Raw genomic sequence first — 23,935 nt, forward strand, 5'->3', positions numbered from 1 at the left:
ATGGCAATAATTGCAACGTAACGGGAATTGTAGTGTTTTTGTAATCACGACATCCAAAGGGACGACTTAGAAGAAAACTTCACAGAGTTGGGCAAGGTAAACAACAACATTAAACTTCAATAGCAGTAAAAAACTGTAATTATTTAAATGTTATCCTGTTACCGTGAAGCACATCTGTCCGTGTTAGTCATTTGTTTCATCCTTGAGACAGTCGGGATAACTTTCATTGAAGGAGGGCGAGTTGCATCATTTTTGGTCAATTTTGCGAAATTGTTTTGTATATTACTCGCCTAGAGGCAAGCAATGTTGTTTTGTGATGTTCAACATTTACAACTTGCCGTTTGCTTCCAAGTCGTCGCCTGCTGCTGTTCAAAGTTAGCATTTCAATAAACTTGCTATATTGTGATCTAATTTGATTATCGGTTTATGCAATCAGTCAGTACTTAAAACACAAATAATAAATACAGTGGCAGGTATATTAAGTGTCCCATGAATAATTGACAAATCCATCAACAAATGAATTACCATCATTTTTTATGGTCATTAAATCTTTCAGAGATGTTGTTGACCTCTAAATGATCTAAATCCTCTGTTTTGCCTAATATTCTTTCAACCCTTAAAAAAGGTAAACAGTAAATATTGTTTATTATTTTTAATTCAATTTATATATATATATATATATATATATATATATAGTATATCCCTATACATATTCATTGCATTTATTCATTTTCATCTTTCAATAATTTACAATTTTGATGAATGAAAAAGATACAAAAACCACCTAACATTCTCTTGTTTTGTTCCTATTCATTCATTTTCCATACTGCTTATTCTGAGTATTTGATTGAATAAAAAACATTTTTATTTTTTATATGTATTTTAAATTATTTTAAGTGAAAAGGAAAAACTGCATATATCTCTAAAAAAATGAAATATGAATATTATTATGGCTGAAAAAAAATACATGCACTCGATTTATTTTCACGGTCAACACACAACGATAAGATGGGCCAGATCTGGCCCCCAGGTCACCAGTTTAACACCACTGCTGTAGACAGCAATTTTTAGTACATACACTAATTTAACTAATGAATGCTGCCTTTGAACTCTGCTATTTCTGCTTTTTGTAAGGTATTGCACAATCTGTGGTGAGGCTGAATGCTCTGTTGTACATCCCATCTCTCAAAACAAAATTACAATTTTTCAAACCTCACAGCCCAATGTTTAATCTTTGCCTCACATACATTTTTTTCTTCTTCAATTTTCTATCACCTTCAGAGGACTTAAAACCTACACTTTAAAATTGTTTAAATGATTTCCTGTTCAAAATCATGGTAGCGCTATCCCCGAAGACAGTTTCAAGTTGTCTCATCTCATTTTCTGAACCGCTTTATCCTCACTAGGATCGTGGGGGGTGCTGGAGCCTATCCCAGCTTCGGACCAGAGGCAGGGGACACCCTGAATCGGTGGCCAGCCAATCGCAGGGCATAAGGAGACAGATAACCATTCACGCTCACACTCCTACCTCAGGCAATTTAGAGTGTCCAATCAGCATACCATGCATGTCTTTGGAATGTGGGAGGAAACTGAAGTGCCCGGAGAAAACCCACGCAGGCCTTAGGAGAACATGCAAACACCACACAGGTGAACCGACCTGATTTGAACCCAGATCCCCCACTGTGAGGCCAATGCACTAACCACTCATCCACCGGGCCGCCAGTTTCAAGTTACTATATAATTTATATTCTGCATTATAAGAGTCATACACAGTGAACACGGTTATCCTGGCAGTTTATTGTATGAGCAGGTGCGCTTGTCCCAGTAGGTGATTTATCCTCTTTCTCCATCTCCCAGCAGGAAGAAGGATCAGGACATGTAGGGGATATGGACTACTACCCAACTAGGATAAACTGAAGTGGAGAACATCTGTTGAAGAACTCCTTTTAATGCAACAATGGTAAGATTATGGCTCAAAAAGCGAAACGGTGTACTCGCCTTTGGGCCTTCAAAAATCAGCTGTTACTTTTAGGATTTCACCCTTTGCTTCCAGATTGCGTTCCCCTCCCAAGAGTCTTGGTCATGTGAGACGATAACAAACCCTAATTATGTGACCCGTTACATTGTAATTGTTAAGGAGATTAATGAGAATGTTGAATTAAATCCCTGCATTAATATTTGATGGGCTCAAGCTGTCCATAGGGGGTTCACAGTGTGTGAGATACTCACAGATGGAAAAATTGGAAGACTTATCGCACCCTCTCTGACGTTTACTTAAATAAAAGGGCAAAGAGGGACATTTTAATTTCAATTGTCTCCTTTCAACTGTTTAAGTGGCATGACATTTTTAACATTTCTTTTAGAAAAAAATATATAGGATGGCTCAAACTCCACATTTTATTGTTTCGGCAAGATGAAGCCATTTCAAAAGTGGTATTAAAATGCATTCAAAGAATTGATCATTATTACAGCGATAAAGCTAATTTGACTACAATCCACAGGGCTAAATGTATTGTCAGATATTTGAATCTGGGGTACTACTTTATTCCTTTATAATCATTTGAGTGTTCTTTTAATCTTTTAGTAACTTCTATGCCGCCATTCTCATATTCAAGGGTAATAATAGTTAAAATATCATTGGTAATACTGAGAGTCAAATACATGTACTCAATATGCTGAACATGTTTTAACACTTTGTAGGACAAGTGACTATTTTTGGCCATTCAAAAAATTCGAAATAATTATATTTAAAAAAATAATAATTAAGCCAATAAAGAGACACTATGCCAACATAACATTTTGGATCATGTAGGCCACAACATTAACTTTTAATATACAATTGTGACCTACATGGCTCTAAATTTAATGTGACATTCAATGTATATGACAGCTTTCAATTATTATTGTAGCAATATTATGCATATATTCTTGTTTTACAGTCATTACAAAAAAGTGGTGCTTTTTAATGCTGTTTATTTATATTTTCAAATAATAGATGATGTCATAAATGAATAAAAACAGAGATACACTGATTCTAGACCCCAATACCACTATGAAATCAAAACAAAAATCATAGTATTAATTCTTAGCCAACCATTGATAATGAAAGACGTCCAGTCCATTTAAACAGTGAGGACTGGCTGTGAATGCTCATCTTTCCGCGCCCAATCAGAGGTTAAAGCACCCTCCTAATTCTTCACTGCGCTCTTTTCCCATTTCACATTGATTTTTTTGTTTGTTTTTCCAGCTGATTATGTCCCTCTTCTGTGATTCGCCGGTGGGCACGTTGCTCTCTGCACTTTAATTGGACATTTAATTAGATCACAGTTTTAGTCCAATTAGACTCCGAGGTGTGGGGGAGAGGGAATGGAAGGGCGAAGAGGAAAAAGTCCCCTAGCTGATCCCGGGCTCCCGTCCTCTTTCTCATTCTTCATCTGTCTTTTTCTGTCTGCTACGCCGTGCCTCTCCCGTCCCTCCTGAGGGCTGCTCATTAGTGTTTTAATGGGAGGACACAAAACACACAGCTCCCCCTACTCTGCCAGTGACTCAAACAGCATCTGAGGCGCACAGAAGAGGCCACGGGGACCTTTGTGGCGCACTTTTGTACACATGGTGTGCTTTTCTTTTGGTTGAATAATGTTTGCTGGGAAGCTCAAACCACCATGTTCTAAGCAAAGTAGTTCATAGTCCGAGGCTCTGATTAACCCTGCTTAACAGGCTGCCACTCACAGCAATATTGACCAGCAAACGCAACACAAACATCAACAACATGCCGGGCAGAACTCTTATTGACTCGGTGGAAAGCTGCGGTATGATATCACTCCGCCTCATGAGGCCCGAGATCAACTTGATTACCGATACCACTAATGCGTGTGTCACTCAAATGCAAGGATAGTTTACATTAGTCTTGGATGCTGCTACTGTTATCACGTCCTCTCCTGACCAAAGATTTAAAGTCAGTTAGTTGACTAGTAAGAAGTTTGTTAGTTACTGTGCTCATAACTAAAAAAAAACAATCCAAATTCAAATGTATCACAATGGCAATAACCTCTTCTTGCAATCCCCAAATGTCATCTCATCTCATTTTCTGAACCGCTTTATCCTCACTAGTGTCACGCGGGGTGCTGGAGCCTATCCCAGCTGACTTCGGGCCAGAGGCGGGGGACACCCTGAATCGGTGGCCAGCCAATCGCAGGGCACAAGGTGATGGACAACCATTCACGCTCACTCTCATACCTGAGTTAGATTAGACGAGATTAGATTAGGTAACTTTATTCATCCCGTATTCGGGAAATTTCACTGTCACAGTAGCAAGAGCGTGAGAATACAGACAGGAAAAGACATAAATAAATAGGTAATAAATAAGTTAATAAATAAATAAGCGTATTGTTGAAATATATACTATATATATGTATGTGTATATATGTGTGTATGTATATATTATATATATGTGTATATTATATATATATATATATATATATATATATATATATATATATATATATATATATATATATATATATATATATATATATATATATATATACATACATACATACACATAAATATACATATACATATAGAGTTAGAGTGTACAACCAGACTACCTTGCATGTTTTTGGGATGTGGGAGGAAATCGGAGTACCCGGACAACATGCAAACTCCACTCAGTGAGGACCAACCTGGGCTCGAACCCTTGACCCCAGAACTGTGAGGCAGATGCGCTAACCACTCGTCCGCTGTGTTACGCACAATCAAATTGAAATCAATCAAGGAGTTGAAACATATCAAATGAAGTTTTTTTTAACTAGTGGTTCTCTTAATTATCACATTGAACTCTCGCAGATAAGTCAGTCTTTACATCCTTGAGTCTGGCCAACTTTGATCTTGAGGGTTACATTGTTAAACCTAAAATGACTCCACTCATCAGTTGCTAACATCTTGCATCATGCTGACACGGGAAGTCATCTGCAAGCTCACAATCAGATGTCCCACAGAGATACTATACAAGTGTTCCCCTTTCTTTAACAGTTCTGACTTGGTGCTAGGCTATGTTTTACAGTGCTTCAGCCTAGTAAGTTTTTTTTCTTTGCTCGTTACAGTGATCAAAAACAAACAAAAAAAAAACAAGAGCATCCCTCAGCGGGCAAAAACACATGTAAACACACACACAAATGTATGCGGATAAACTCTGAGGACACAAGCCATTCTATGTGTGTACCTTGAAGCGTCTCTTGAGGTCTTCTACTTCCCTAGTGTGCCTTCACACTCACGCACACCCACACTAAAACACCCCTTAGTCCCACTCCTCATTTCTGCGCCACCTTTTCAATGATTCCCACTCTCGATCTGCATGTATTTGAACGACAACGAATCGGTAGGGGTGCTATGGCCAAAAGCAACGATACCTGACCCCCCGCCTATGGCTGTTTGACTGACAGCCCTGGTCCCGCCTAATTGCATTACCCTCCCAGGTGATTGGCTCCCACCCTGGGGGCTCATTTGTCAGGATGCATGGTGGTAATGATGTAAATTAGCCGACATATACAGTATGTCACTCAGCCTCTTACCACCCTGCTGATTGGCCCCGCTGTGCTCGCGGGCCCGGCTCCCGGCCGAGCCAGCCTGCTCATTGGTCCGTGGGGATCGATGATGTCCCCCAGAAATAGGGCTTTGCGGATAAGGCGTCCCAGTGGGCTTATATTATCCCTCCACCCACTTCTTTACCTGTCAGTCAAAACGCTGGGACCGATCCCTGCCGTTTATATCTGCTAACAGTCACGCGAACACATTTACACACCCGGCCCTAGAGAGACATGTAGGTGGTATAGGCACATTTACAAGCCTCACGTTGACGCAGACCCTAAGCTGTCAGAAAATAGGCTTCTATAAAAGTCTGTCTGCGTGTGTTGTCTATTATAGAGAGAAAGGCCACAGGCTTCGTTTTCCCACTGATTACCCAGCATGCTCTAGTTGGTCCTCTATCAAAACCAGACTCCTTTACACAACATTGAGAAAAAGATGTATACTGAAACAAAAACAAAATAAAAAACCCCCACACACACTCCATTTGAGTCTCCGTTGTTTACGGCACTCCTGTCGAGTTTTTAAAAGGCTCGAACAAAGTGTAAATTCTTTGCTAAACTTGCCGAATTTATACAAGAGAGACTATGAATAAAGAATAAATAATGTCAGCATCAGCATGAATCGATGCTTATACAGATAAACAATCCCCGGGCCCGACCCTCGGCCTGTGATCAATGCTTTACTCTGAGTTATTGTCTTCATATTAATAAGCAAAGTGCTCCCCGAGGAAGGCGTGTGAATGGTCAAATGAGAGGGCTGCAAACCTCTCAACGGGACCCGGCCGTTGTTTTTACCAGCTTCTTTGTTCTATTCCAGACGCGCTACCTCAAAAGCCTTTTTAGACAAATTTGGATTCACTGTAGGTGTTTCCAAAACACCCGGGTCCTCATGAAACTCTAATTGCCTCCTCTCACTGACCTGAATGTCCCTCACATCAATTCACTCTATCGACGCGCATGTCCCCCACGTCCGCGGCGGCTAAAATTCAGGGTTTTTTTTGTATTCCCTTCTTGCATTTAAGATTATTCATAAATCAATTCATGTGTTTATAGTAACAGCAAGGGATGTTCGTATTGACTCGGAGAGAAGGAAAGGATGAAAATAAGTCAAAAATGTCAAAGGAAAGTTTTAATAAGCTCTTCTCATAGAGTGAAATAATTACTTTGTGAAGACAAGTTTGAGAATAATTCTTATTTCAAGTGTGGTTTTTTTTCCAATTCTAGACCTACTAACAAATCTCTATGAAAAATGGGGATTCAGCATTAAATTTTGCTATACTTTTTATACTACTCTTGGTTTTAGTAAGTTAAATACAATATAACTTTTGGCGTTGTCCAGATGGCACAATAAATGCCCGATAGGACATAAAAAAGGGAGTCTGGAATTTTTATCTGTTCATCAGTTGAGGCCATTTTCTTTATCTATTCTTGGATTTTTTTAATGTTTCACCCTGGATTATGGCATTGATGCTTCCTTCTTTCCGTTTATTGTTCAATTTCTATGGAACTCTCCATGTATTACGACCAGGTTTCTGTCATAATACAGTGGTGATTGTGCGAGTTACATATTTGATGTTGACTCTAAGAATTGGATTTGAATAGCTTTCTAGAGTTGTCATACACATTCCCTTTGTGTTTTGGATTAAGATCCTTTGGGTTCTGTTCATCTTCTTCTGTTCCAAACATTACAGTATCCATTGCGTGAGGTATAAAGTTGTAAACTTTCTCATAGTCAATCCTGGAGGACAACTACTTTATATGTTCTGGTATTGCTACCAATTCCCTCTCTCACTCGCGTACTGAGCCAGAGAATGCATCCTTTTTTGGGGTCCTTCAGGATTAAGACTGTCCTACCCTGGGTTCCCCATCCCTCCCCTACTAGTTATTCTGTGTAGCTAAGCATTCATAGAGTGCAATTAGCTTCTTCATCCAGTCTGGACCATATCGGGGCCAAGTGTCAGGATGTCTGCATCGATAACCAAATGATCCCTTTTACAAGCTGCTGACAATTTATTCCATGCAAATCATGCTCTAGTAAAGGCTTAAAGGTGTTTGTTCATGCTTCTTCAGACTGGCAGTCTGATGCTGGACTTTGATGTACTGCAGAACAAGGAGAGAATACATTTTTGCTGGTCAACGTTTTAGAACGGGGGCGGCAGTAGTCCTTTGCATGGCTACATTACCACAGTTAATATTATCCCTGGTCACAAACATTTCACAAATCCCAAAATGGGAAGATAATAAACCAGTTTTGATTGCTTCTACTGTACACGGGAAACATCCTGAAGATACATAGGGACTGCAACGGCACCGTGGGTGGTGTTGACCCACTATTTTTTTTCACAACTGGAGAGTGTGGAGGTGAAGAGGAGTAGACAAAAGTGGATTTCAACCATGTCATGATAGTGACACTGCGTTAGGGAGTGTTCAAAAAGTAAAATATGACATTTTCATTTGCTCGAGATGAAAAACTGCTTGTATATTCGACAATTTACCATCGGTCTTTAGCCCTGACACAGCAATTAATGCATTTTTCTTCCATTTCATTCACTTTCAGCACCGCTTTTTCTTGTCAGAGTTGCTTGGGGTGTTGGAGCCTTTTCCAACTGACTACCGGCAAAAGGTGGACTACATCCTAGATTGGTCGCCAGTCATTCAGGGCACACATAGAGACAGACAACCATTCTCACTCAAAATCACACCACCACTGAGTGGGAATAGTTCCCACGTTGTTAGCATTGTGCGGCCTAATGCTATTTTAACTGTTAATTTTATAAAATTTAATATATTATAATATATACAGTTTAAAAAAAATATGATCTTTAAAACCTCCAGACTACTGAGGGACTGTGCGGTAACCTCAGTCTCAGTCTGCAGAAGGTCCCCACCTTGTGGACTTCCTGTGTGTGGCTCCAGTTTTTTACCTAGGTCTACAATGTCTTGTGTGTCTTGTGTCTGTCTTGCTACTGCAACCAAGAAATTTCCCGAATACGGGATAAAATAAAGTTCTAATCTAATCTAATTAAAATTCCCCAGACCTTAATTTTTTGAAGACACACTGTTTCAGATGGGTTTTTAGGTATTTGCGCACGTTAGACATTAGAATTTGCATCGCTGACGAATCGCTGTCAATTAGTGATGGGTTTCGGTGTTTGTGCTGGATTTCAGTCAAACACTCCTAAATAAAATCTCAGGGCAAATAACTCCCCGGGGCACTGTAACACGTGCCAAACACACAAGATGATTTACTTCACATTGAAGGTAGGAAGTTTCTAATGGGCTGCTCGGCCCAAGCGTGAGAAACCAAAAGGAATGACTCGTAATTGCCGGGCCGCACGCACCGTCTACAGGAGCTCTCTTTTCAAGATGACAATATGGATTGAGCGTCAGATAAGAAAAAGAAAATACAGATCACTATCTAAATGAAATAATCAAATCTAGTTGACTACATAAAGAGTTGTTCGAAACTTGAATTCTGCAAATTTTATTTCGTCAAAACATGTTTTATTTCAGAGCAAAACTCATGAAAGAACTTTGATGATGAAAATGTCTCAAACAAACCTGTGGCCTGACTTGAATTAGTGCCGCTGGCTTCTACGTATGTGTTTAGGGCAATGATTGATTTCTGTGTTGTAGCCCTGAGGGCTTTGTCCCACATCTCCCAACACACACACACACATACACACAGAGCAGAGCATGTTGCAGTATTAATGAGTCATTAATAAGACATGAGGAGAGACCCCCCTCCTACACGCTCACACAGGGATGACTCTCCCCACCCATACAACACGCACAGCCCTTACTCCCCAGCTGCTTCCTGTCTTCAGATTATCCTGCTTTCACTGGGCTCTTGTTAAGTGGGGCCAGGAAGAGATTTAACCCCCTCAGCGGGGAAACACACACACACACACACACACATTTGCACATTCATTCTGTCACAATACATCAGATTGCCAAGACGTTATCACAATGTCTTCATTTTAGGCAGCCAATGGACTTTCAGGTGTTCATCCTGAATAAAAGATCTTTTTTTACTACCCATTTTTTTGTGAAAGAGTAAAGTTAACATTCATTCGCTGAGATCTCATCCTCGTAAGGGTTGCGGGGATGCCGGAGCGTATCCCAGCTGACTTTGCGTGCACTCTCTTCACATTTCTGAAGTGTTTTAAGGAAGTTTTGATATGTACTGAGATTTTAGAGTAAAAGTATGATAAGAACATGATTCTGGTATATTGTCTGAATATTAGTTCCTAGACCATAGGGCAAAATGTGGCTGTTTTTGTTTTGTGTTCACACATTGGTGGTATGTTTAAAATGAGAAAGAGAAAAATATTTCTGCCTTTATTCAAGCAAAATGATATACCAATAGTAGAATCCATCTTGACCCTGTAAGATCTTACATGAGTGCACTTAATGATAAAGGTTGTTGAGGGACGTAGAAAACTCTCAAAATTGAAAGATGGACAAGTAAAGATCATAGAATGACCTCATGTAATAATTAAACGTAAATATTTCAGTTGTGGTCCTGTTTTTCCCCCCAACCGATCCCACAAAGACAGTTTCGAGAGCCCCTATCCAGTCTGTTTTCCATGTCTCCCTCCACCAACTCACCTGAATCAAATAATCGGGATTGCTATGAAGCTTCTGGACGGCTTGCTGATGAGTTGATCATTTGATTCAGGTGTGGTAGAGGAGGGAGATATGGAAAACAGACTGGATAGGGACCGGACTTGGCCACCCCTGGTTTAACTAATGAGGTTTCTGCTAAAAAAAAAACAGAATCCAAGTCGGAAGAAGTGATGTGACAACCAATTGCAATCAGCAAAAGAACAAGTGAGCGTGTCAATCAAAGAGTCCGCCTACAGTTTAGCCACCCAAGCCTGTATGGAGACAGAAATCGTAATTATCGTAATAATGGAATGTGATAACTTAAGGAATATGTTTTTTTTCAATTTGAGAATAATCTATAACCTGTAATAATATTTCAACATTTTGAAAGGAAAATGTGCCCAAGAAGCACCTGGTAAGAGAAGACATCAGTGAACGGAGAACAGGCTGGTTTAATTTTAGTCAAATTTTAGTTCTTGCAGTGGAATGAGTGCCCAGGAACAATTATGGAAAACAGTTAAGAGTATTTTAGTGCTGCTAATTTGTGAACTGGCTGGTTGGCAATCAAGATTGTTAAAGAGTACTTTAGGTTGTTGTTTTTCTAAACAACTGTTATAGATTGCTTATTTAGGGCTGTGGTTGTGGTAGCCCTTTGTCTGGGAGATGATGCAAAAATGTCAAATAATAAAACCTGTCGCAAGTTAGAAGAACAATCTTCGAACTTTCTCATGCGACAGCTCAAATATAGCGTGCTGAGGGAATTTTACTACATTTTGTTTAGCTGATAAGCAACATATTGTACATGTTCAGGAAATAAACGCAGGCCAAGTCGTGACCTTATATGTGTTTGTGTTGCAGGCCTCAGCGCCGTCTGGCCCGGGCGTTGCCTCTCTGGGCTCGCAGGTTCACGCTGCTGCCGTCAATGGCGACAGGAACGCCCTGCTCAAACTCATCACAGGTAAACGCCCAAACAACTCGAGGTGCATAAAATAACTGCAAGGGAAAATAATGGTCCAGCGCTCCAACTTTTAGTGTGATCGGGAAAAACATTTTTCTCAAACAGAGAAGTTGTTTGCTACAAATTAAGTGCTTTTTACATTAGTATGTACAACTGAAATGCTTCATTGATTTCTGCAAAGAAATTATGTGCAGAAAGTTCAAAGGGCAGGTAAACCCAAGCAGGAAACCGGTACATAATAAAACTGGACAAAAGAGTAGAGGCTGACTCACATAAAGTGCTCAGTGATGCTTTACTGTTTTAAAATGTGAAAATGTAAATTTATACTAAAGTGAGTCATGGTTAACTAAGTAACATTTTAGATAATAGCCTTTCCAGGCTCTCAGGTAGCAACAATGATTCATTTGTGTATTTGTGCGTATAGCCGACCCAGTCCTACGGGACCGCGAAGACCAGTTTGGCCGCACCCCTCTGATGTACTGCGTGCTGGCAGATCGACTGGATTGCGCTGAGATTCTGCTGAAGGCCGGAGCCTCGGTCAACAAGACGGACCACAGCCAGCGCACGGCTCTACACCTCGCCGCACAGAAGGTGTGTAAACACACCACATTCACCGACACACACATCGTTGTCAAAGTCAACAGGTGAAGAAAATTTCACTTATTTGCCAAGGGGAACGAGGTTAGTCAAAGGCTGCTTGTGTTTGCTCGTGAGGCAAATTGGCATGTTATACTGAAATTGTTTATCCCAAGTGAGCATCTAAAATGAGCAAACTCAGATTTGGCCGAAAAAGGGAGGCTTCTGCCCCCTAGTGACTGTATATGTAGCCTCAGGGCCACCGGGAGGCATGTGAATAATAACCTTAAGAACATTTCATTTCGAACATGTACTGTAATTGTTTTTAACAGGGGCGAGGAACTACTTTAGGTAAATTAAGGCCAGATGGACGCGAAAAGCTTCACTAAAAGGCAGTAGAGGACTTTCAGTGAATAAATTGATGATGAAACATGAAAGAATAGCTTCCAATTCAATTCAGTAAGAAAAAATGGGAGATAATTATTAGTAACATATTCTAAATAATTGAAAAAACGCGGGTGACCGACGGATTGAGTGGTTAGCACATTGGCCTCGCAGCTCTGGGGTCCTGGGTTCAAATCCAGGTTGGTCCACCTGTGTGGAGTTTGCATATTCTCCGAGGGCCTGCGTGGGTTTCCTCCGGGTACTCCGGTTTCCTACCACATTCCACAAACATGAATGGTGGGCTGATTGGACACTCTAAATTGCCCCTCGGTATGGGTGTGAGTGTGTATGGTTGTCCGTCTCCTTGTGCCATGCAATTCAGGGTGTCCCCCGCCTCTGGCCCTGAGTCAGCTGGGATTGACTACAGCACCCCCCGTGGCCCTAATGAGGATAAAGCGGTGCAGAAAATGAGATAAGAAGATGTGTGTGTGTGTATGTATGTATGCGTGTGTGTGTGTGTATATGCATATGCATGTACTATATATGTATTTGTGTGTATGTGTGTGTGTGTGTGTATGTATGTGTGTGTATGTATGTATGTGTATATGTATGTAAATGTATGCATGTATGTATATATATTATATATGTATTAATGTATAAGAATCTTAAAAAGTAGTTCAAGAAAATGAAACTCAATATTAATTCAAACTTGTGAAATGTGTAAATTTGATAATTAAAAATACATAGTCGCTATTTTATATAATACTTGCAAAGTTGTATTCAGAATGATTCAAACACTGCAGTATAGTGTTGTAGTATGACACTAATTTATCAATCTCCATAATCAAATTATATAAGACCTGTAAAATCAACAATTGCATTTCTTTATAAAAGGTTGAAGTCCTTATTTGAACTGATTGTTAATAAGATAATTAAATAATGCCAGACTTTATACAACACTGTATAAATCAATTTGACTGCAGTATAGTGTTGTAGTATGACACTAATTTATCAATCTCATAATCAAATTATATTAAGACCTGTAAAATCAACAATTGCATTTCTTTATAATAGGTTGCAGTCCTTATTTGAACTGATTGTTAATAAGATAATTAAATAATGCCAGACTTTATACACCACGGTTGAATCAATTTGAAGACCACTGTATATAACCTCAAATAAATCTTGGATTATTACTTTTCTATCATGTGCTCAGTGTCAGAATATTTCCTGAAGTGGTCCCACAAAAGAAAATTTTAGACCTCTTGATATTCACATGATTAACCAATATTTCTACAAGGTTCTAAAAGGCTAATCGTCTAATCAACATTTAATCGATTATCAAATGAACAGCTAATTTGATTGTGGATTAAGTCATTTTAGAGGCAGTCCTGACCCTAAATGATTAGTCCAGATCTGTTTGTGAGACATTTGGCAGCGATAGATCTCCAATTCGGTCAAATTGGATTGGACGTCTATCACTGTCAATGTCCATCACAGTTCAAATAGATGAGTTTATACCAATATTCCATTATTTTTCATTTTCATGATGTTTTTATTTAATTTTTTAGTCACATTTTTCATAAAGACAAAAAGAGAAAACCCTAAAGAAAACAGTTTTAGTTTAAGGTTGAAGTATTATATCATTTGGGACACCAGTCAAAACCTTTAACGCACCTCACCTTTCAACGCAATTTTATCCAAAGGTTTGCATGAAATGAAGTTGTCCAATATTTCAACAATTGAGGCTGGTGGTGCCAAAGTCCATTCCATACAGTAATATCTTTACCTTGTAACATTTTCCATGATTTGTCATTAGGATATTGTTGAAGGATGAGAGAGTAGCGGTGGTAGTAGACTATTGGTATGTGCGTGCGCGTGTGGGGCGGATGATAGTGACGGGGAGCCCTGTCTCTTTGACACGGGATCAATAATTGGCCGAGACAGGCAGAGAGGCCAGGGATTACGGATCTAATTGGACTGAGAATAGGGAAGACAGGAGCGCATACACACGCGCTCGGTCGAGATGCATGCTCACACTCGAGATAGATCCGTCAGGCCGTGGCTTTCAGATGGCACCATGGTAAATATACAAAACACACTCATGCATTCATACAGTCGGGGCTATGTGGACACACAAACCAGAGTCCTACGAGAGATGTTGGACTGTACGTCGCAAATGTGGCCTTGGCCATGTCCCGCCCAGACTGAGAATGATGATGATGGGGGTTGGGCACAGAACAGGTGTTAAATTTCTAACAGCTCATCACACACACCAAAATGAGAAAGAACGAAGATGGATGACCCTTGGATTGAATGAGACAACAGTAGAAGCTTACAAGCTTATGTATTTCCCTGCGTGAGTGCGGTTTTGTGTGTGTGTGTGTGTGTCTGTGTATGTGTTGTTGGTTCAACACTTGTTTCAATGACAGCACATTTAATTTCATATTGAGAAGATGGTTTAACTTTATATAGGGCAAGTGACTATTTTTGGTCATTTAAAAAATAGCTAACGCCATAAAAACCCGGCGTCCACACACTAGTGTGTATATGTATGTATATATATATATATATATATATATATATATATATATAAATGTGTGTATATATATATGTATATATATAAATATATACATATATACAAATATATAAATATATATATATATATATATATATATATATATATATATATATATATATATATACAGGGTGTCCCCAAAAAATGTATGCACATTAAAAATTATTGTAAATGTGGTGTTGAATTAGAATTTTATTATTTCAAAAGTGTGAGAATATTTACAAGTATCATTTTTTGTCTTTTCGTGCATTTTGACTACTTTATTTTAAATAAAATTCTAATTAAACACCACGTTTACAATTATTTTTAGTGTGCATACATTTCTTTGGTGTATATAATGTTTATTTTCTTTCTTTATTTTATTTTTTTACCTTACAGGGAAATGTTCGATTTCTTAAGCTGCTGTTGTCACGACACGCCAACTGGCTGCAGAAAGATTTGGAAGAGATGACTCCACTACATCTTGCCACACGACATCCTTCTTCCAAAGCCCTCGCATTACTGCTCAAACACATTGGACCTGGAGAGGTTGACACCCAAGACAAGAACAAGGTACATTGGACCCTACAAGGTCAAACATTGTCCGTTCCAGGATCTTGGTCAACTTCCAATATATTAATAGTTTATTCTTATTGATTTTATTTAAATAAACAGTGAGAACAGGTGTCAAATTTAATTCCCTGGAGCCAAATTCTGATACCACTTCTTTTTGTGTGGCCCAGTAAGTAAAATCATGTGGATCGATTTCATGTTTTTTTTATGCACCAAAATTAAATTTAGATAAAAAATTTATTTGCATAACATAAGTAATACAGATAACAATAACTACGTATAGGGTCGTTATACCAGGTTAAGAAAATGTAAGGTGTTAAGTTAGAAATTAGGTATGTAATGTAACGAATGTAAAGGCATTAATTGATCCTATCCCAGCTACCTATGGTCACCAAGCGGGGGACACCCTGAATTGGTGGCCTGCCAATCGCAGGGCAGTTGTTAAAATTAATCAATAAATAACAATTACATCAAAAGAGTGCCTGAGACTAAGTTTTTTTTTAAACCTGGTTTGTTAAGATTGGGTATTTAAGAACTGCGGCTGTCAGCCTGTAAGCATCAAACATAAATGTTGAGAATCTATTTTTCTCATATAGTTGTTTGGTTGACATTGTTGTAGCCATGTTGCAAAAATATTTTTTTGTATACACTGATCATATTTTTCATCTTTGCCCTTTTAAGGTGTCAAAAATGGCCAAAAAAGCACTCAGAATCTCATGGTTATAAACCTTGTAATCTCGATCTTACATGCAACAATGTGGTTTAACCTTTTACGACTCAAATGACATTTTGTTTAATTTTTGTACTTAAAACACCCAAGGAGAGATTTTTTTTTACAGTTTGATCTCAAGGAAAACTGTCTGCCACTTAGCAAATGGAATTGTTTCGGGAATGTGCGGTCATACGCAGTCATGTCACAGTTTTAAGTCCAAATATCTGCGGCCACAAGAACAGAGTCTCCTTGTGTGTGAATGGTGAGGTGTGACATCAGTATAGTGTGTTTTGTAACGATCCAACACGCATCACTACGTCAGATGACAGCCACTACTTTTCAGGGAGGCTTTTTCTGCGTTGTTGTCGCAGATACGCCGTCAATGTGAGCTTTGTGCTGACACTTGCCCTCAGATTTCCTGTTTGGAGTACTTTGTGTATTTTTCATATGCATAATGGAAAAGATCAACTCCGCAAGACCACAACGGGTCTCACTGTTCTAGATCAAAGTCATCGTTGCTATCTCTTCCTTTTTATCTCTCCTTACTCGTCTCCCTTCACAGCAAACCTCCTTGCACTGGTCAGCGTTCTATAACAGACCGGAGCACGTTCGCCTCCTCATCAAGCACGACTCAAATATCGGCATCCCTGACAGCGAGGGCAAGATCCCCCTGCACTGGGCCGCGCATAGCCAAGAGGCCAGCGCCACGCAGACTGTCCGCTGCATACTGGTACACGTCTCAAAGAAATACTGTTATATTTGTCACAAGAAATGGGAATGGTTATATGTCACGATTCTTTGTTTCCCAAGAGGCTGTCAATATGTTTTTGCCAAGAATCGTTGTTTTAAAAAGGTATCAGTGTTTAAAAGAAAAGGAATGACTGCCTTGTAAGGGTTAAAAAACTGCATGAAAGGGTCAAATATGACATATATACATAATACAATGACAGTAATAGAATGGTTATTTTAAAAAATGACAATAATGTAAATGTGTCTGTATTTTATTGAAGAAAAGGTGAAGGCTACACATTTACAAACACAATTCACTGTAGGCCAAATGTGTTTAGTCCATTATCACATCTATGAATGAATAAGTCCGTATTATGAAGCTCTTTGAGCAACATTAGAGGTGTGAGAAAGCAATATATATTGTCGGAACAGCTGCTTTTTCTTTCATTTTACGCAGTTGCTTTGAGTGGGAATAAAAAAAAAAAAGATTTATTGGCCCCCCAATCGAACACACAGCAAACATTTGCCTTGCTAAATCATCCCAAAACTGACAGAGTTATCAAAGTACGTGAAAAACATGATGGTTTCTTGCAACACCCTCCCATGATCAACGCAATATGAACAATGACGTCATAAAAAATCCCTTCTAGCTTCAATAGCAATAAAGATGTCATTTGTACTGTGGAAAGTGATTGTTTTGAAATGATCTTTTCACATTGTTTATTCAGAAAAATTCCCAGTCAAATCCACTTGTCTTTTGCGCAGGAAGCCGCTCCCACCGAGTCCCTGCTAAACTGGCAGGACTACGAAGGACGAACGCCATTGCACTTCGCCGTTGCCGATGGTAACGAGGCAGTGGTGGAGGTGCTGACATCCTACAAGGGCTGCCACGTGACCGCCTACGACAACCTCTTCAGAACACCGTTGCACTGGGCCGCCTTGCTGGGTAAAGTACCGTGTTCGTCTGCTGCCTCTACTTACCTGTTTTTAATATTGTGGCTTTCCAGTTTAACATGCACATTATACAGATTAATCAGTGAAATTGGATTGGATAACTTTATTCATCCCGTATTCGAGAAATTTCATTGTGACGGTAGCAAGAAAAGGCATAGTTATAAGTTAGACAGTACAGCCTTTGACTGTACTGTCTAACTTATAACTATGCCTTTTCTTGCCACACACGTCATCACTTATGAACTACACTATTAGCTTTTTAGCTTTGTAGGTCATGCGAGCTCACGGCATTCTCAGTGGTAAAAGTGTGAAATACAAAATTAAAGCAGTGGCTTCCACATAAAACAGACCACCGTATACAAGGGATACCGTAAACACTAGATAAAAGCTTTTTGTAATGTTTAATAGTTATTATACATTCCTTGCTTTTAGTTATTTTCCAAACTGCTCATCATCATTATGGTGGTTGGAAGCTTCGTTTATTCCAGCTCATCTGGAAAAACTCAGACTTCAAAGGTTACGTAAACAACAATTCTGGGTTAATTAAATAACTGAATGACTTTTGGCTTATCTCTTCAGGGTCGCCATACTTTTTGGTTATTTTTTACGCATTTTTCCAATTACATCTTAATTACTCTGCAAAAACCGCAGATATATCATGCAAAACAATCAATAATCTTCTGAACCGCTTATTCTCACAAGGGTTGCGAGGGGTGCTGGAGCCTATCTCAGTTGACTTTGGGCATCAGGTGGGGGACACCCTGAATTGGTAGACAGCCAATCACAGAGCACAAGGAGACAGACAACCATTCATGCTCACACTCATACCTAGTGGCAATTTAGAGTGTTCAACCAACCTGCCCTGCATGTTTTTGGGATGTGGGAGGAAACTGGAGTACCCGGGAAAAACCCACATAAGCCCAGGGAAAACACGCAAACGCCACACTGAGGACCGACCTGGGATCAAACCTCGACCCAAGAACTGTGAGGACGATGCGCTAACGGCTAACCCCTCGACCGCCGGGGCGCCTCATGCTAAAGAGTATTTGATTCATTTTATGAGCAATTATGCACTTTGAAGTTGTTTGCTTTTGGAATTAAACTTTTGTAAAGGAGATGGGAAATCTGCCTCAGTTGACATTCACTTGATATGATTTTTTTTATTCTCAGGCCACGCTAGTATCGTCCACCTGCTGCTGGAGAGGAATACATCAGGCAGCATTCCGTCAGACAGCCAGGGAGCGACACCGCTTCATTACGGAGCTCAGAGCAACAATGCTGTGAGTCGTAGAATTTGATTTTCCACATGTACAAATAGTTGCAAATTCCATCAGTCTGAATTGTTTTTACTTACATGTCTGTGAATAGGAGACAGTGGGCGTGTTTCTTTCCCACCCATCGGTAAAGGATGAACCCGACCTGGAGGGCAGGACAGCATTCATGTGGGCAGCCGGGAAGGGCGGCGATGATGTCATCCGCACCATGTTGGCCCTCACGCCGCATATCGACATCAACATGGCCGACAAGTACGGCGGCACTGGTGAGCACCACAGAAATGAAATGGGCCTACCTGGAGGCTACGTGCGTGGGGGGGCTTAAATGAGTTGTAAAATACTTTACGCGGCTCTTATCGTCTCGGCGATACTTGAGCCTACGGCTCCTCAGAAGCGAGGCACGGCGATGTCAAAGGGGATTTCCCTTAGGGAAATAGATAGCGTCAGGAAAATTAGCGCGCGCTCGCCAAATGGGCTCGCTCCCGCCACTGCCCGCTGCACATTCACACATGAACACACACGTCACTGCAACGGGGATGGCAATAATAGCACGTATGTTTAATCACCATGTCAAGCTTGGTTGTTGTTGTTTATGTAACCATTTGCAAGTGAGATGGCATGAAGAACAGCATGATTGACTGGTAACCACATAACTCCTTGTCAGCTTTTGATTTTGCAATCGCCACATCAATTCTACTTCGTTTTATCTTTGTAAAGACAGAATATTTTCGACAATAACTCTAATTACCATTATATTGTGCAATTGGTCATTATGTTGTGACTGGTAGGTGTGATGGTGTTGGATTTGACATTCTTTTCATTTTCAGCTTTCTTTCTAAACAAGAATTTATTATCAATGGAAGATATTCTAATTCTTCCTGGCAACAAAAGAATGAATGAAAACATTCTTTTAATTAATTCTGATATCTAACAAATAAGGAACACTGATATGAATACATTATGACGTTACTGTCGAACTCATTGCTCTCAAGAATTTATTTGGCGGTATTCAACATGAAATTAAATTGAGTCCAGAACTGAGCATCAGCATCTTGTATGATATCTCATCACTGTCTGAAATATAGTGATGAGAGACAGAGAGTCTGCACTCTCTAATTTTGCAGAGGTGGTTTGTACCCCGAGCCCCCACCCCCTGCCAGCACACTACACTGGACACTATTGTCTTGTACAGCCTTAAATGATTTTTTAAAGAGTTGTTTTACTCTGTTTTTTAGCAATGTCCAAACTTTTTTCCTAGAAATAGCTCAATTTATGACATTGGATTATTTTTATATAGGTTTTTATGATTAATATAAAAAAACGAAATTCTTCCGTTTCCTACATTGATGTCAACATGTCACCTTTTAAATCCCTGAGCTAATGAAGATGCTCTGTTTAAGTGACTATCTCCCTCTAGTGTTAAAGCTGTGAAGTTTAACATAATGTAAGTTGACTTTAAGATTCTTATGTGAGTGTTGTGTGGATGACATTTTCATTATTTGCAGCAGGTATAAAAAAAAAACCCTCTAAAAATAATAATAAAAATCACCTGAAACCTTTATACTGTGGTGCCCACTCAAACTGAGATAACCAATCACAACGCGTGTTTTTGGCTGAAAGTAAACCTAACAGGCTAGCGAGCAACTGGCGAATATGAATGAAAACTGTGGCTTTTTCTCATACTTTTTTTCAGGTGAGACTTTAATACCTAGTAACCTATTGGGTGAAAATCTACTCACCAAAAATAGTTAAGAGCTCCAAAAATTGAAATTAACCTTACAAAAAGTTATTATTGCCTTTTACCTCCAAGTGATGTGACACAGCAAAGATTTTTTTAATGGCACAATCTGATTCTTTCGATACCTATCTTTCTCACAGCTGCATTCTGGTAGTCTAATTATAGCCAATGTGACAACAAACCCCATCCTCCTCTACTGTACTTGAGTAGTTCTCATGTATTATAGCGAGGTGTGTGTGGCGCCCAATTAGCAAGACATCCTAAAGTTGTCATTGACCCAACAGCTCTGCATGCAGCCGCCCTGTCGGGCCACGTAAACACCGTCCAGTTGCTATTAGAGAGAGGAGCCATGGTGGACTCCCTGGATGTGATGAAACACACGCCGCTCTTTCGTGCCTGTGAGATGGGACACAGAGATGTCATTCTCACGCTCATCAAAGGTAGGTGTCCAAAGTAGCACGTCTTTTCATTTTTACGTAATCCAAGGCTATTTATTGCCATGTTCCCCGCAGTGGAATGTTGTATACATGGCGGTTTACGGCTTAATATTGTGTTGACCAAAGGCTCCGCACGTGTGGACCTGGTGGATGTGGACGGTCACACGGCTCTGCATTGGGCAGCTCTGGGAGGGAATGCTGAGGTCTGCCAGATCTTAATGGACAATGGGATCAGCCCCAATGTAAAGGTGAGCTCTGACTACATATGGTATTGTTGGAGTTGTCAAACTATGTGGCTTACTGTGGCCTTTGTTTACTGAGCTGAATCATACTGAGGGCTGTGTCCACTTATATTGGTCTCTTGTCAGATAATTGCAAAATATGACAACCAAAATATAGTATTCAGAATTTTAGTTTCACTTAGTGCAGGGGTGGCAAACACGTGGCTCTCGAGCCGCATGCGGCTCCCACCAAAATAAATAGCTTCTTATCATATTTTGCATATACTGTGGCTCTTTGCCTCGTTTAATGTTTGTCTTATTTTTATTCTCTCTTAAAACACACTCATTCACCAGGGCCCATTAAAAACAAAGAATAAATTATATTTAAAATATAATTTGACAGATTGCATTTTTTTATGCTGGTGTGGCTCTATGACTCTCACTGTCTAAAATTTTTGGTCTTTGTGTCTAACTTGTTTGCCACCCCTGATATAGTGTCTCTGGTAAATCCAACATGACAAAAAAAGTTTTTAAGCAACATTTTAAACTTCTACGCACATAAAAAAAGTACTTTTACTTGTTTTTTTTCCAAACAAACTCGCAGAGAAGTCTTAATATTGGACATTGTGGTTGACTCGCGTTTACCATATGGCTTTCTCAAATTCATCAGGGCCTATTAAAAACAAATAAATTATATTTTTCAAATAATTTGGCAGATAGGATTTTTTTTATGCTGCTTCTGACGTAAAGTGTGGCTCTTTGAATTTCACAGTTTAAAAATCGTGGCTCTTTGTGTCTAACTTGTTCCCCACCAATGATTTAGTGAATTTTATAATGGCATAATCTGATAAATAAGAATGACTCCGTTACATCTTCTAAAGAGTTTTGTAATCTGTATGTGTCAAACAGGACCATGCAGGGCGGACTCCACTGCAGTGTGCTGCTTATGGTGGCTACATCACCTGCATGGCAGTACTCATGGAGAAACACGCTGATCCAAACATCCAGGACAAGGAGGTAGGAATCTCCAATACTGCATGCTTTCTTCAATCCTGTGTCTAAACTGATTCGCTAGCCTTCACTACCAGGCCTCCTTCTTCAAATGGAGCAGACGTCAATCATAAGACTAACGTGCTAACCACTCCTACACCGTGTCACATTGTTTTTCCATAATTATGAATATTTTTGTTTGGGAGTATGAGAAACAGCAACAAGTTCCTTGTATCAGAACTACGTGTTTTCCTGGTATACAATCTGCCTGCAGTAAGTAGTTGTCACCCCTCCATTTTTTTTCCATTTCAATTCACCTCCATTATAACTTTGTTCACGCAGGGGCGGACCGCTCTCCACTGGTCTTGCAACAATGGCTATCTGGACGCCGTGAAGTTGCTGCTGGGCTACAGCGCCTTTCCTAACCACATGGAGCACACAGAAGAGAGGCGAGGCTTTGATGATGATAATGACGATGAGACAAAGCGGTCACAAAGATAAGAAGACCATCAAAGTGACAACAGCGTTTTCACACGCAGGTACACCCCACTGGACTACGCGCTGCTGGGAGGCCACAGCGAAGTGACCCAGTTTATGCTGGAGCACGGCGCTCTGTCCATCGCCGCCATCCAGGACATCGCCGCCGCCTCCATCCAGGCCATCTACAAGGGCTACACAGTCCGCAAGGCCTTCAGGGAGAGGAAGCAGCTCCTCATGAGGCACGAGCAGCTACGCAAGGACGCCGCCAAGTGAGAGACAAACAAACGACACTCCGTTACACATCAGTCTTTGTCTTTTCTTGTGATTGTTAGGTCATCACAAGGACGCGTTTGACGATGCGTTCTGTGATGTCTCCCTTTCTTTGTATCTGTCTTTTCTGTTTTCCATGTACACGCATACGTCTTCCGTCAGACGTGCCCCTTTTGCTCCTTGGCATTTACTAACTGTCACATTTGTTCTCCACAACAGTGTTTTCCCAATCTTTGTCGAGTTGAGGCACACCTTTTCTTTTGGCGAAAAGTGTTTTCAGTGTTATTTTAAACGTTTATAAGCTTCTCATTGACAGCTTTAGACATCCAATCCATTTTGACAGAGAGGGTGGCAGTGCCACCATCCTGCCCAGTCAAAATGGATTGGACATCTAGCTCCATCACTGTCATATACATATATATGATAATAGTTTAATATTTAAATAAAATTCTGATAGCTATAATTGAGACAGGCGTCCACATACATATGTGAACATCACATTTTCTGGAAAACCATAGAGGCAATATCAAATGTAATATTGTGTTTGTATGTATGTGGACATCCCTAAACATCTCATCAGACATTATAAGCATACTTGAAGAGCTTGCATGCCCTCTATGGGCTAACTCGGAATCTACAGGCAACAATAAGTTCACAATTAATTAATTAATCAGTCCTTAGAAGAAGAAAAAATAAGAATTGAGGCTCTGATGTGCATACATACATAGAGAATACATACACTTGGCAAATTTCATCTGGAGCACCAGCCACGTGGCTGGTCTCAAAAGCCGCTTCCCTTACAAAGAGTTAATAAATAGTATTACTATTATGATTATGTGATAGTTAAAACTGTGAAAATCATGTTAGAATTTGGTGAGATGTTAGAGTT

The 23,935-nt window shown here is 39.8% G+C and overlaps 1 protein-coding gene across 2 annotated transcripts in view; it reads left to right on the top strand.

Moving 5' to 3' along the window:
* The first annotated feature begins 2 nt into the window (after window positions 1-2).
* invs (inversin) overlaps window positions 3-23,935 on the top strand; it is a 29,686-nt gene continuing 5,753 nt past the window's right edge. For both annotated transcript variants that reach the window (XM_077599555.1, XM_077599556.1), the window contains exons 1-14: window positions 3-96; window positions 1,858-1,960; window positions 11,052-11,151; window positions 11,576-11,742; window positions 15,068-15,241; window positions 16,516-16,683; window positions 17,448-17,628; window positions 18,807-18,916; window positions 19,005-19,176; window positions 20,933-21,088; window positions 21,212-21,333; window positions 22,216-22,323; window positions 22,639-22,745; window positions 22,836-23,045. In XM_077599555.1, the coding sequence (XP_077455681.1) occupies window positions 1,958-1,960; window positions 11,052-11,151; window positions 11,576-11,742; window positions 15,068-15,241; window positions 16,516-16,683; window positions 17,448-17,628; window positions 18,807-18,916; window positions 19,005-19,176; window positions 20,933-21,088; window positions 21,212-21,333; window positions 22,216-22,323; window positions 22,639-22,745; window positions 22,836-23,045 (1,778 nt within the window). In that variant the 5' untranslated portion in view covers window positions 3-96; window positions 1,858-1,957. The remainder of the gene's footprint in view (window positions 97-1,857; window positions 1,961-11,051; window positions 11,152-11,575; window positions 11,743-15,067; window positions 15,242-16,515; window positions 16,684-17,447; window positions 17,629-18,806; window positions 18,917-19,004; window positions 19,177-20,932; window positions 21,089-21,211; window positions 21,334-22,215; window positions 22,324-22,638; window positions 22,746-22,835; window positions 23,046-23,935) is intronic.

This window comes from Stigmatopora argus, chromosome 4, assembly GCF_051989625.1.
Source record: "Stigmatopora argus isolate UIUO_Sarg chromosome 4, RoL_Sarg_1.0, whole genome shotgun sequence".
NCBI lineage: Eukaryota > Metazoa > Chordata > Actinopteri > Syngnathiformes > Syngnathidae > Stigmatopora > Stigmatopora argus.